At 37.4% G+C, this 14,179-nt stretch overlaps 2 protein-coding genes across 10 annotated transcripts in view; both read right to left on the bottom strand.

The window, feature by feature from the left end:
* Nucleotides 1-10,755: 10,755 nt before the first annotated feature.
* The window catches only part of LOC127850825 (zinc finger protein 239-like), a 228,633-nt gene continuing 225,209 nt past the window's right edge, over nt 10,756-14,179 (bottom strand). For all 3 annotated transcript variants that reach the window (XR_008035463.1, XR_008035464.1, XR_008035466.1), the window contains one exon: nt 10,756-11,190. The gene's annotated coding sequence lies outside the window, so the exon portion shown is untranslated. The remainder of the gene's footprint in view (nt 11,191-14,179) is intronic.
* The window catches only part of LOC127850810 (zinc finger protein 208-like), a 58,645-nt gene continuing 55,221 nt past the window's right edge, over nt 10,756-14,179 (bottom strand). For all 7 annotated transcript variants that reach the window (XM_052384136.1, XM_052384139.1, XM_052384134.1 and 4 more), the window contains one exon: nt 10,756-14,060. In XM_052384136.1, the coding sequence (XP_052240096.1) occupies nt 12,455-14,060 (1,606 nt within the window). In that variant the 3' untranslated portion in view covers nt 10,756-12,454. The remainder of the gene's footprint in view (nt 14,061-14,179) is intronic.

Genomic DNA, 14,179 nt, shown 5'->3' with positions numbered 1-14,179 from the left:
TTATCGTTAGATTCTAAAATGTCTAGGTACATTTGTTCACCATCATTGGAAGGTGTGTCGCGCGAAAGAATTACGTCTATCTCCAAGGTCAAGGTCACAATTGGAGTTAAACGATCATAAATGAGCTTGTCCGGACCATAGCTAGGTCATTTATTGTAAGATTTTAAAATCATTTGCCACATTTGTTCACCATAATTGGACGGTGTCTTGCGCGAAACAATTACGTCGATATCTCCAAGGTCAAGGTCACACTTAAAGTTCAAAGGTCAAAAATGGCCATAAATGACCTTATCCGGGCCATAACTATGTTGTTCATTGTGAGAATTTAAAATCATTTGGCATATTTGTTCACCATCATTGGACGGTGTGTCGCGCGAAAGAATTACGTCAATATCTCCAAAGTCAAGGTCACACTTTGAGTTCAAAGGTCAAAAATGGCCATGAATGAGCTTGTCCGGGCCATAATTAGTCGTTCATTGTGAGATATAAAAATCATTTTGCACATATTTTCACCATCATTGGACGTTGCATCACGCGAAAGAATTGCGTTGATATCTGCAAGGTCAAGGTCACACTTTGAGTTCAAATGTCAAAAATGTCCATAAATGAGCTTGTCCGGGCCATGACTATGACGTTCATTGTAAGATTTTAAAATCATTTTGCACATATGTTCACCATAATAAGACGGTGTGTTGCGCGAAAGAATTACGTCGATATATCCAAGGTCACACTTTGAGTTCAAAGGTAAAAAATGGCCATAAATGCTCTTGTCTCGGCCATAACTATGTAGTTTATCGTGAGATTTTAAATTAATTTTTGCTCTTTTGTTTACCATCATTGGACGGTGTGTGGCGCAAAAGAATTACGTCGATATCTCCAAGGTCAAGGTCACGCTTTTAGTTCAAAGGTCAAAAATGGCAATAAATGATCTTGTCTGGGCCATAACTATGTCATTCATTGTGAGATTTAAACATGACTCTGTACATTACTTTTTTTCACAGTCATTGGGCGGCGTGTCATGTGAAAGAATTCAAGAGATCAAAGGTCAAAATGGCTATAAATTATAATGGCATAATAATTCTTACTTAGATTCTCTTGTTTTGTGAAGACAGCATGAAAAATAGTCTGTGTCAATGCGGCATGTGGAGGTATACGTCACGTCTGTGACAAGGCTCTAGTTCTATTCTTCTGAACTCTGCCTTCTATGGATACCGTTATTTGAGTGACCGCCATAGAGCCCATCACCCTCTTGTGTTTTAAATCCCTTTTAACAGTTAAAGATTAACTATAGGGTAAATTTTGCTACAACTTTCAGTTAGTTGACAACGTTTTCATCATAAAGAGAGAAATTGTGACTGTGACCAGTTTTGGTTAATTACTATATAGCCCTTTGTCTTTTTTGTCCGTTCTAGTAATTATAATAGATTTGTCTGTGTCCACACATGTGTTGTGCTGTGGGGTTAGCAGTATGTTACACATTTCTAGTTGATTTCCATTAGGCTGTAGGGTGAAGCCTTATCTAGTAGGTATCGGAGTTTATGGTTATAATATGAACATTTGCATCAACAAAAACAGAGGATGATGGTTTTGAATAAGCGGCCTGATTCTTTGAAGTTTGAGGCAAAGGGGAATCTGTTCCAGGGCTTACTCTGCCATTCGCCAAATTAGCCAATGGCTACAAATTGACCTATTTGGCTAAAGAAAATTCTATTTGGCTACAACTTTTTCTTCATTAAAACCTAAATATAGCCAAAAATAGACAAATTTTGCAATAGCCAGATGAATTTGGCTAAAGAAATTTTTGAGCCAGGGGAAGCCCTGTCAGTTCAATTTATGTGTCACAAGTCCGACCTGTGCAAGTTCATGCCATTGTTCAAGGCCTTTAATAGCAACATATTGTTTGTTGCCGACACAATACATCAACAGGTTAACTAACTGCATTAGCTGCAATTATGTGTACCATTGATTGACGAAAAGGCGCCTTATATGGCTTTACATGTTTTTGTTGGTTTTTGTTGATTCACCTCGCATATTTGGCAACAAACCGTGTCATCGGGCTGACTAACCTGTCTATGTTTTGCAAAGTTCATTTTCGTGGTTAGCATGCATGACTTTGTCCCTGATACTTTTTTGCCTCCAGTAGGAACTTTTTATGCCCCCGGTTCGAATTATCGGGGGTATATTGTTTTCGGCCTGTCTGTCTGTTAAAAAATTAAATTATGCAAACTTTAAAAAATATATATATTGTGAAAAAACAATGTGATGTAAAATATTTAGTGCGTAACATCGTCATGTGGTTGTTATATCTTGACAAAAATACCCCATATTAGAATAGCATTGAGTCTTATTAACATGCCTGGGAAACAGGAAGCGAAATGATCGGTCAGCAGACACAAGTTTTTAATTCAACAACTTTTAGTTAAATCAAAAGCATTACCTTCAAATGTAAGGCACAGCACAAAAATAACACATGGCACGGTTATGCATAAACACGTTTTTGTGACATCTTTAATGAAATTATCAAGTTTGCATATTTGAAGCCACTTGTTTGGTTTCGTTTAATTAACAATATTGACATGCAGTGGTTCCATGGCAAGGAAAACCTCGATACCTTTCGTAAAACACGCCATCAACTTTCACAAAATAATCAAATTCACTACCGACATAAACAAACATCGATTTCTCTATCATGTCTCGCACACAAGGCGGGAAAAAGTTGTGACTGATATCTATTCTTACCAAAAGACAAGTACCTTGTTTAAACTTGCTGCCACCACCTACACTGCTGCGACAACATTCCATTGGCTCTTTATATTAGGCAGATATGCACCCTGAAAGTGACTGCGAACACAATATCTATTTAAACACCTTTAGTTTAAACCTATTTATAATAGATCGATTGCATAGAAAGCATAAGGTTTATTGAAAACGCTCTCAGGTTCGTTCCCTGGTTAGAACCAGTACTTGGTGTCTTTAAGCGAGAACTTAAGAAAGCTCCCACAGATGACCAAGGCGGACACAATATGAACTACGGCACAGCGACCTTATGAATACGTTTGAATGAGACCATAGCAAAAACGTACCACATGCTATAGCATCAAATAAGGAGAAATTAATTGTAATTTGCCACTCATCGTATAACAATAAGGCATCAAGCAAACTTCAAAGAGCAGTCCCTGAACCTTACACAACAAATGCCACATGCAGCACTGCTCGCTGCCAAACGTGCAAGAGGAGGCAAACAACAAAAACTTTTCAAGCCATGTATCAGGCACCATTGCGCCCATCAATGGTACTCATAATTGCATAACATCTGATGCAGTTCACCTCATGACGTATTGATAATCATCAAATTGTTGACAAAAACTTTTAAAAGGCATTGATTAAACAGACCCACCCGAAACCATAGTCCTCTGTTGTATCGAGGTAAATGACCAATGGTCAGACAGAAGCCTTCGAGAGACTTACTGTATAAAGCGGCATCACAACATTCAATTACATTAGAATAAACTTTAAATTGTAATGTGTCACAGACTGATGCCATCACGCGTGACTTAAAGGAACTAAACTATTCTCAAGGTGGAATATAAAAGAACAAAATTAGAACCGTCAGTCTTCAGAACAATATTTATAAACCAAAGATAAAAACAAAAAAACTATTCCACAATACGTTTTATTTAATACATTTCGTTAAACATTACGTTCAAACAAAAATATGTATCACATAATTTGCCATTTAAAGTTTTATATGTGCATTCATATATTTTACAAAACATTCTAAAATTAAAACAAATCATATTAACCCATTTATGCCTAGCGTCTAGAAATGTATGCCTTTGCTTAAAGGAATTTCTGTAAGAAATAATCTAAATATAGAAATAAATATACTTGACATCCCTAATTTTGAAAAATAAATTGATCCAATTAAGAAGGATGGGAGAGTCCACTGATCATAAATGGGTTAAAATCTCCATGTAAACTTACAGTAAACACGACTTTTGATATAAGAATATTCCTCTTAATGATAATATATACATGTATGTTACAGACTATTTTGAACTTATCATTTTGTGAACAATGCACCACATCACTATACTATTTAGTATTTTAAAGCCTACGCATTTAGTTGCAGAAACAAAGTCAACAAGCCTTAAAACAATGTAACTCTTTCAGTAAAATTAGAAAAATTCACCATGAAAATATATTTTAAATTGATTTTTTTTTACATTATCACCATGTATATGTTATATAATATTGATTTTTTGTAAACAATTAAAAATCCCAATTCATTATATATTATAATGATTATTCTAGAGCGTAATCTAGACATAAGGGTTTAAGTGCAAGCACATTGCATCAAGTTAAAACATCATGATGATACGATAAAGCAAGATTTGTCTGTTTTCGCGGACTACATTTAGTAATATATAGTGTGGCGATTTTCGTTTAATCATCAACGTAGAATATATCATTTTTTTAATACTCTAATACTATTAGATTTTTTTGCAGGATGAGATCCCTCATTCCTGTGAACGATTTTTAATAGCAGAACTATCTAATAGGATACAATATTTTTATTTGCGGAAAACGATACAATTACAAATACTTCATATAAGTTAACGCACAGTCCATCGATTGAATGTAGCAATGTTCAATAGCCCATCCACGTGTAGAGGTTTTTAATAATCCCCACCCACCTGAAACAGTTTTCAGTAGCCCCCACCCACATGAAGCAGTTTTCAATAGTCTCCACCCACCTGAAGCAGTTTTCGATAGTCCCCACCCACCTGAAGCAGTTTTCACTAGACCCCAACCACCTGAAGCAGTTTTCAATAGTCCCCACCGACCTGTAGCAATATTCAATAATCCCCATCCACCTGTAGCAATGTTCAACAGTCCCCACCCACCTGAAGCAGTTTTCAATAATCCCTATCCACATGTAGCACTTTTCATAAGTCCCCACCCACATGTAACAGTTTTCAATAGTCTCCGCCAACTTATATCACTTCTCAATAGTCCTCTTCCACCCACATGTAGCAGTTTTCAGTAGTCGCCACCCACCTGTAGCACTTTTCAATAGTCCCCGGCCATCCACATGTAGCAGTTTTCAATAGTCGCCACTCATCTGTAGCACTTTTCAATAGTCCCCATCCACATGTAACAGTTTTCAATAGTCCCCACCAACCTGAAGCAGTTTTAAATAGTCCCCATCCTCATGTAGCAGTTTTCCATAGTTTCCACCCACCTGTCGCACTTTTCAATAGTACCCATCCACAAGTAGCAGTTTTCAATAGTCTCCACCCACTTGAATCACTTTTAAATAGTCCCCATCCACAGTCCCCATCCACATGTAGCAGTTTTCAATAGTCCCAACCCACCTGAAGCAGTTTTCAATTGTCCCCATCCACCCACATGTAGCAGTTTTCCATAGTCACCTGTCGCACTTTTCAATAGTACCCATCCACATGTAGCAGTTTTCAATAGTCTCCACCCACTTGTATCACTTTTAAATAGTCCCCATCCACATGTAGCAGTTTTCAAAAGTCCCAACCCACCTGAAGCAGTTTTCAATAGCCCCCATCAACCCACATGTAGCACTTTTCAATAGTCCCCATCCACCCACATGTAGCAGTTTTCAATAGTCCCCACCCACCTGTAGCACTTTTCAATAGTCCCCGGCCATCCGCATGTAGCAATGTTCAATAGTCTCCATCCACATGTATAGTAGTTTTCAATAGTCCCCATCAACCTGTACCAATGTTCAATAGGCCCTTTTCACATGTAGCAGTTTTCAATAGTCCCACCCAACGGTAGCAGTGTTCGATATACCCACCACCTAATGCATTTTTCAATAGTACCCAAACCCTGAAGCAGTTTTCAATAGTCTCTATCCACACATAGCAGTTTTCAAAAGTCCTATCTACCTTCAACAGCTTTGAATATTATAATCTCACGTAGCAGTTTTCAATAGTCGCAATCCACCTGTAAGAGATTTCATTTGTCCCCACCTGACTTCAGCAGTTTTCAAGTCCCATCCAACTGTAACAGTTTTCAATACTCCCACCCAACGGTAGCAGTGTTCGATATCCCCACCCACCTGAAGCAGTTTACAATAGTACCAAACCCCTGAAGCAGTTTTCAATAGTCCCCACCTTACTTCAGCAGTTTTCAATAGTCCCATCCACCTGTAACAGTTTTTTAAAAGTCCCATACACCTTTTAGAGTTTTGAATACCCCCACCCGGCTTTAGCAGTTTTCAAAAGTCCCATCCACCTGTAACAGTTTTTAATATAATAGTCTCCATCAACAAGTAGCAGTTTTCAATAGTGCCAACCCACCTGTCAGAGTTTTCAATTGTCCCCACCTTACTTCAGCAGTTTTCAATAGTCCCATCCACCTGAAACAGTTTTTAATAGTCCCACCCAACGATAGAAGCGTTTGATATCCCCACCCACCTGAAGCAGTTTTCAATCGTACCCAATCCTGAAGCAGTTTTCAATGGTCTCTATCCACACGTATCAGTTTAAAAAAAGTCCCACACACCTTTAAGAGTATAGTCTCCAGCGTGTCAACACAGGCAACACGATTTGTAAAGCATGTATTTGAAAACATGAAGCAGTGAGGGGAAAACAATCGAATATATCTAGGGAACTGCCATATATTGATTATTTGTAATTGTATTGTTTAATATATTTTATGGTGCGTTGACTTATGTTTCTGAAGCATAACCGTCTTAAGGTTTGTCGAATATGCTTCCGGTACTAACTACTAGGATTTACAAGTTTTGTGATTTGGTGAATTGTTCACAACATTATATTTTCAAAATATTATTGTACATTGTATCCCTAAATTGCATAATCTTTTATCAAAATTCTTTTTTATTGTACGTTTACATTGAGGTTTTTATGTGATTTGTTTTATTTGAAACAATTATCGTAAAATATGCAAATGCATTTTCTCTGTACTTAATGTTTACCAATTCTATTAAAAACTAGAAGTCCGCGAGTTGGATGTGTCGCTTGATGGTAGCATACCTTTGTTTCTTGTTTACTATTATATTGGTGGTGGGACATTAATTCTTAATGTTAATTGTTACAATCAAACGTTTACCCGTTTTTGTCTTATTTAGCAACATATTGAACAAGACTACTGCCAAGCAATATATGTCCCCTACCGACTCCACCATTGTCAGAAATCCCACCATTGTCTTTTTTTATATATATTTGTTGACATGGCAACCAGAATTTTTGATATAGGAACAAAATGAAATGACGTGCATAATGTTCATATTGCCATTTATTCATGTTATAAGTTTCATTAAAAATAATAAGAACTTTAAAGTTATCGCATGATACAGAAAACCACCATTTTCAGCAGAATTTCTACTCTATTTGTTGCCATAGCAACCAGAATTTTTGATGTAGGAACAAAATGACATGACGTGCATAATGTCCATATTGCCATCTATCCATGTTTTAAGTTTAATGAAAAAATATTAAGAACTTTTGAAGTTATCGCAGGATCCAGCAAAAAACACCATTTTCAGCAGTATTTCTAATATTTTTGTTGCCATAACAACCAGAATTGTTGACGTAGGAACAAAATGAAATGACGTGCATTATGTCCATATTGCCATCTATCCAGGTTTCAAGTTTCATGAAAACATATTAAGAACTTTAAGGTTATCGCAGGATCCAGCAAAAACACACAATTTTCAGCAGCATTTCTAGTCTATTTGTTGCCATTGCAACCATAATTCTTGACGTAGAAACACAATGAAATGACGTGCATAATGTCCATATTGCCATCTATCCATGTTTCAAGTTTCATGAAAATATATTAAGAACTTAGAAAGTTATTGCAGGATCCAGAAAAGTGTGACTGACCGAGGTACACACAGAGCGCAAACCATAAGTCCCCTCCGGTGAAACCGGTAGGGGACAATAACCAAAACTTTTATCAATGAAGGACCAAATAATTTTGTATGAATATTGTAAATCTAATAGCAAACAGACAAAAACACACAGACAGACCAAACACAATGTCCTCCTTTGTGCTATAATTTTGGAATTCTTGTGGCTGTAGTACGTTTGTTATTCTCCAACGTCTTTATAACTGTCAAAGTTCACAAATATCAAATCGTTTATTATTATGAGTATAAACAATGTTTAAAGTAAAGCTCAAGGCATAGTAGTTATGAAACTTTTCTGGGTCGCAATCGCACATTTTGAAATCTAAACGCAGACCCCAAGTTCAAGGTCAAGGTCACAGGGGTCAAAACTTGTATGCACATGGAAAGGTCTTGTCCGGATACTCATGCGTACCAAATATTAAAGCAATATCTGAAGGTACACAGTAGTTATGAGCCTTTTTCACATCGCGGTGGCAGATTTCGAAACCTGAATGCTGACCTAAAGTTCAAGGGCACAGGGGTCAACAACTTTATGCCCATGCAAAGGTGTTGATCAGATACACATGCATACCAAATATGACAGCAGTATCTGAAGGGACACAGTAGCCTTTTTCGAATCGCTGTCGCAGATTTCGAAACCTGAACGCTGACCTCAAGTTCAATGTCAAGGGGTAAAAAATTGTATGCACATGGAAAGGTATTGTCCAGATTCACATGCATACCAAATATGAGAGCAATATCTGAAAGGACCCAGAAGGTTTGAGCCTTTTTCGAAAAATGTGACGCCGCCAACGCAAGTAACGCCTGTGTCCCCTGACCATAGTCAGGGGACACAAAAACGTATGTTGTCATATGTTTCAAGTTTTTTACCCTGTGGTTTAATAATATTGCTCTGATGAGTAAAGGTTCTAATTTTATTAGTGTATACTCCACCTCCCTTTGGGTAACACGAGAGCGTCCTGGGACCACGGCCCTCTTGTTTTGAATCCCAATGGACTGCTAGGTGAATCTTGTTCGAACTTTCAGTTTAATTACCTTACGTGTATATGATAGCGTAAAAACTATTTTGTCTGCGACCAGTTTTGGCTAAATTAATACCCTTTTTCATTGTGTCCCCTTAAAAACAAATACTGGATTTGTTTGTGTCCAAACATGTGTTGTGGAGGCGTCAGTGTCTGTGACACATTTTTTTTTAATTCTCATGTGGTGATCGTCTCACAAACTTTTAGTTTTTCCTCTGACCATTGGCGATTTGCTTCCAAACAAGGATGGTTAAGAATGAGCGGTCTGATTCGTTGAAATGTGTTGCAACGGCGAATCTGTTGAATTAACTTGTTTCAAGTATGACCAGTGCACGTACAGGCCTTTGTTCGAGGCCTTTTTCCAACATATCGTTTGTTTCCGACATAAGACGTCAAGAGGTAAACTACATTAGCTGTTTTTGGAATTGTGAGCACCTTGATGGACGAAATTGCGCCTAATAGGGCTTGAACTGTCTTTGATTGTTGCATCATCATGTACGTTTGCAAACGACAAGTGTTGCATGGGGCGCTTGTATTGCAATGTTCGTGTACAATCTTTAGCCTGCATTTGTATTTCTTTGACTTTTTGGCCTCTTGTAGGTTATGCGTGTTTTTTTGTTAGGCAAAAATATTAAATTCCTTTGATGCATCAATTTTAAACAAGTAGTGATCAATATTGTCATATTTTTGGAAGTTCATAACGGAAAATGGCAACAAACGGAATTTTTGCATCATTTTTGTTTGTTTTGTATTAAGTAATTTCTCCTTATGCAGTGCTATCACCTGGGTACTTTGTTTTTATGGTATCCTACAAAGGTATTAGTAAGGTCGCCGTAGCATATTGCATATGGTGTTCGACTTGCGACCGGGAGGTCACGGGTTCAATCCCCCCGCTTTTGGAGGATTCTTTAGATCTCGCCCCAATAGACAAAAAAACTGGTTCTTACCAGGAAAAGGACCCAATAGCGTAGGCTTTCTGCAAAATTAAACGTCAATTAATAGGTTTAAACTAAAGGTTTTTAAATAGGTCTTGTATCCGAAGCTCAGTGTTAAGTACTAGGCAGATGGTTGAAACCAGGTATTTGTGGTTGTCAATTGGTTAATAAAAGAGGTCAGTAACAATTTTCTCCCCATTTATGTGCGAGACAGGATCAAGAAATATGTGTCGTAATTTTTTCAATCTGAAAGTCTTATAAGGGAGACAATTCAAAATGTGCATTGTTACCCCCTTGTGTCAAATTAAATCTATTTTTACTCGTGGCGACCTTGATCAAACTTGATTTCAATTTGAAAATAAAGTCTCATAACAGGAGACAACTCAAAATGTGCATTGTTACTGATTGTTCACTTTACCCCCTTGTTTCAAATTCAATCTATTTTTAGTCATAGCGACCTTGACCTTGGGGATATCAACGTAATTCTTTCGCGCGACACACCATCCAAAGATGGTGAGCAAATGTGCCAAATGATTTAAAAATCTCACAATGAATGACATAGTTATGGCCCGGACGAGCTCATTTATGGCCATTTTTTACCTTTGAACTCAAAGTGTGACCTTGACCATGGAGATATCGATGTAATTCTTTCACAGGACACACCGTCTAATGATGGTGAACAAATGTGCCAAATGATTTAAAAATATTACAACGAACGACAAAGTTATGGCCTGGACAAGCTTGTTCCGCCCGCCCGCCAGCCCGCTCGCCGACATTCGCCAATCTAATAACCAGTTTTTTCCTTCAGAAAACCTGGTTAAAAACATAGTTGTCATAGTGCAACCAAAATAAAACATGTTTTGAGTCAAAAATGAGAAGATAGCAATTAATTTCCATGCAATTTATTTCCATGCAAAAAGCAGAATTTTGCAGTAATGGAACCTTTTACCTGGCATTTTCAATTTTCCATCTTACATGTAATTCATAGTATATCGATTTTACAACAAGGATATTAATATAAACAAATAACATTATAAACTTAAAGCAATAGCATTAATTTCATTAAATTAAACAGAAAACATAATTATTGTGAATAAAAAGCATCTAAGACTTTACATATATCAGTCTTAAGCTATACATTAACTTGTTTGGTTCTTAGTAAAGGTTCAGTCCTGTAAACCTCACACTTGTTCAGTCTTTCTAATGCATGCCTCTGACCACTCTGAGTCTTTTAACATGTATGATGTATAAGCACACCTCAGTCACACTTGCACAGTCTTTCTTTGTTGTGAATCCTCATGTAAGTCTTCAAGTTACAAACCTCTTTTATACATGCATGACCATACAGCTAACACTTGTACAGTTTTTTTCCTGTATGTATCCTAATATTTCTCCTGAATTGACCACTTCAGCTAATTGCATAACCACAGACCTCACACTTGGGCAGTATTTCTCCTGTATGTATATGCATGTGTCTCTTTCAGTTTAACCAATCTAGTTTCTTGCAAAACCACATACCTAAAACGTTCAGTCTTTCTCCTTTATGTATCTTAATGTGTCTTTTCAAGGAAAAACTCTGGTTATATTTATAATCACACACTTCACATTTATATAGTCTTTCTCCTGTATGTATCCTCATGTGTACCTTCAAGGTACCACTCTGGATAAAGACATAATCACACACCCAACACTTGTATGGTTTTTCTCCCGTATGTATCCTTATGTGAACCTTCAAGGCACTTCTCTGGTTAAAGACATAACCACACACCTCACACTTGTACGGTTTTTCTCCTGTATGTATCCTTTTGTGTACCTTAAAGGTACTACTCTGGTTAAATATAAAGAAGTGAAACTCCAGCTGCTGGAGCAGTATTGAATTCACTTTAAGTCATAACCACAGACCTCACACCTGTACAGTTTTTCTCCTGTATGTATCATCAAGTGTACCTTCAAGGTACCACTCTGGTTGAAGTCATAACCACACACCTCACACATGTACAGTTTGTCTCCTGTATGTATCATCATGTGAACCTTCGTCCTTCAAGGTACCACTCTGGTTAGTCATAACCACACACCTCACTCTTGTATGTTTTTCCTCCTGTATGTATTGTAATGTGTACCTTCAAGGTACCACTGTGGTTTAAGTCATAACCACACACCTCACACTTAAACCGTTTTTTCTCCTGTGTGTATCCTCGTGTGTTTCTTTAAGGAACTACTCTGGTTACTTGCATAATCACACAACACACACTTGTACTGTTTATCTCATGTATGTATCCTCGTGTGTGTCTTCAAGTGACCACTCTTGCTACATTAATAACCACACAACTCACACAAGTACAGTCTTTCTCCAGTATATATCCTCATGTGTGACTTCAAGTCAACACACTGGGTTGATGCATAACCACAAACCTCAAACCTGTAGTCTTTCTCCTGGATGTATCTTCATGTGTGTCTCCAAGTATCAACAATATTTACTTGCATAACCATACAACCCACACTTGTACAGTTTTTCTCCTGTATGTATCTTCATGTGTTTCTTCAAGTAATAACTCTGAATACATTCATAATTACATACATCATACTTATATATTTTTTTCTCCTGTATGTATCTTCTTGTGTCTGTTCAAGTCAGAACTATAGTTACTTTCATAACCACACACCTCACACTTGTATGGTCTTTCCCCTGTATGTTTCCTCATGTGTGTGTTCAAGTTGCTAATCCGGTTACATTTATAATCACACACCTCACACTTGAACAGTTTTTCTCCGGTATGTATCCTCATGTGAACCTTCAAGGTACTACTCCGGTTAAAGTCACAACCACACACCTCACACTTGTACGGTTTTTCTCCTGTATGTATCTTCTTGTGGTTCTTCAAGTCAGAACTATAGCTACTTGCATAACCACACACCTCACACTTGTATGGTCTTTCTCCCGTATGTTTCCTCATGTGTACGTTCAAGTTGCTACTCCGGTTACATTTATAATCACACACCTCACACTTGAACCGTTTTTCTCCTGTATGTTTACTCATGTGAACCTTTAAGGTACTTCTCTGGTTGAAGTCATGACCACACACCTCACACTTGTACGGTTTTTCTCCTGTATGTATCCTCATGTGTACCTTCAATTTATCACTCGTGTTAAAGTCATTACCACACACCTCACACTTGAAAGGTTTTTCTCCTGTATGTATCCTCATGTGTGTCTTCAGGTTAGAACTCTCGATACATTCATAACCACACAACTCACACTTATATGGTTTCTCCCCTGTATGTTTCCTTATGTGTCTTTTCAAGTGGCTACTCTGGCTACATTTATAATCACACAGTTCACACTTGAACAGTTTTTCTCCTGTATGTATCCTCAAGTGTACCTTCAAGTGACTACTCTTGTTAAAGTCACAACCACACACCTCACACTTGAACTGTTTTTCTCCTGTATGTATCCTCTTGTGTGTCTTCAAGTTAGAATTCTGGCTACATTTATAATCACACACCTCACACTTAAACCGTTTTTCTCCTGTATGTCTCCTCATGTGTACTTTTAAGGAACTAATCCGGTTACTTGCAAAAACACACAACTCACACTTGTATAGTTTTTCTCCTGTGGACTGTTTTGTTTTCCCACAAACAGTAATTAGCCCATCACTTTCAGTACGTGCATTTGAATCAGCAATTTGATTTCTGTTAGCACATACAGAATTGAAGCCAGCTTGTCTGCTGTCATCTTGCATAACTTCGCATTCAGTTTGTTCTAATTTTACACCTGCCAAGTTGAAGCCATCTTGTTTGGTAAGATCTGGATCCTTGGCTACACATCCTTTCGCTTCTGATTCTTCATATGAAAAATTGAAGACGTCTTGCTTGTGATCTTGATATATTTCTTCCTGTTTCACTTGGACACATGCAGAAAAAAAACCATTAGCCATACATGTATTATAACTTTCATCTGTCTCAATTTTGACACGAACAGAGTTTAAGTCATCAGGTGTTCTGCCTGAGCTTAAGGTTTCTTGAATTACGCTAGAAAAGTTTATGTCAGGTTGCATGGTTGAATTCATTTCCCTTATTATGGCAGTCTTGTTGTCTGTGCTACTATCCACGTCATTGCATTCTGTCCCTAGTTTTCTTTTCTTGTAATTTTTGGAGGCCATCTGAAGAGAACTTTTCTGTGTGCTTGTCATTCTGTAATCATTTCAAGAATAACATGCTAATTTGGAGGAAGATATTTGAGGCAGATTTGAAGAACAGTTTTCATAATGACCCGTGAAATAGTTTTCTGGGGGAAAGTTAAGTTATGCATA

The sequence above is a fragment of the Dreissena polymorpha genome, chromosome 11, assembly GCF_020536995.1.
Source record: "Dreissena polymorpha isolate Duluth1 chromosome 11, UMN_Dpol_1.0, whole genome shotgun sequence".
Lineage (NCBI taxonomy): Eukaryota > Metazoa > Mollusca > Bivalvia > Myida > Dreissenidae > Dreissena > Dreissena polymorpha.
This window is presented reverse-complemented; position numbering and strand designations above follow the sequence as displayed.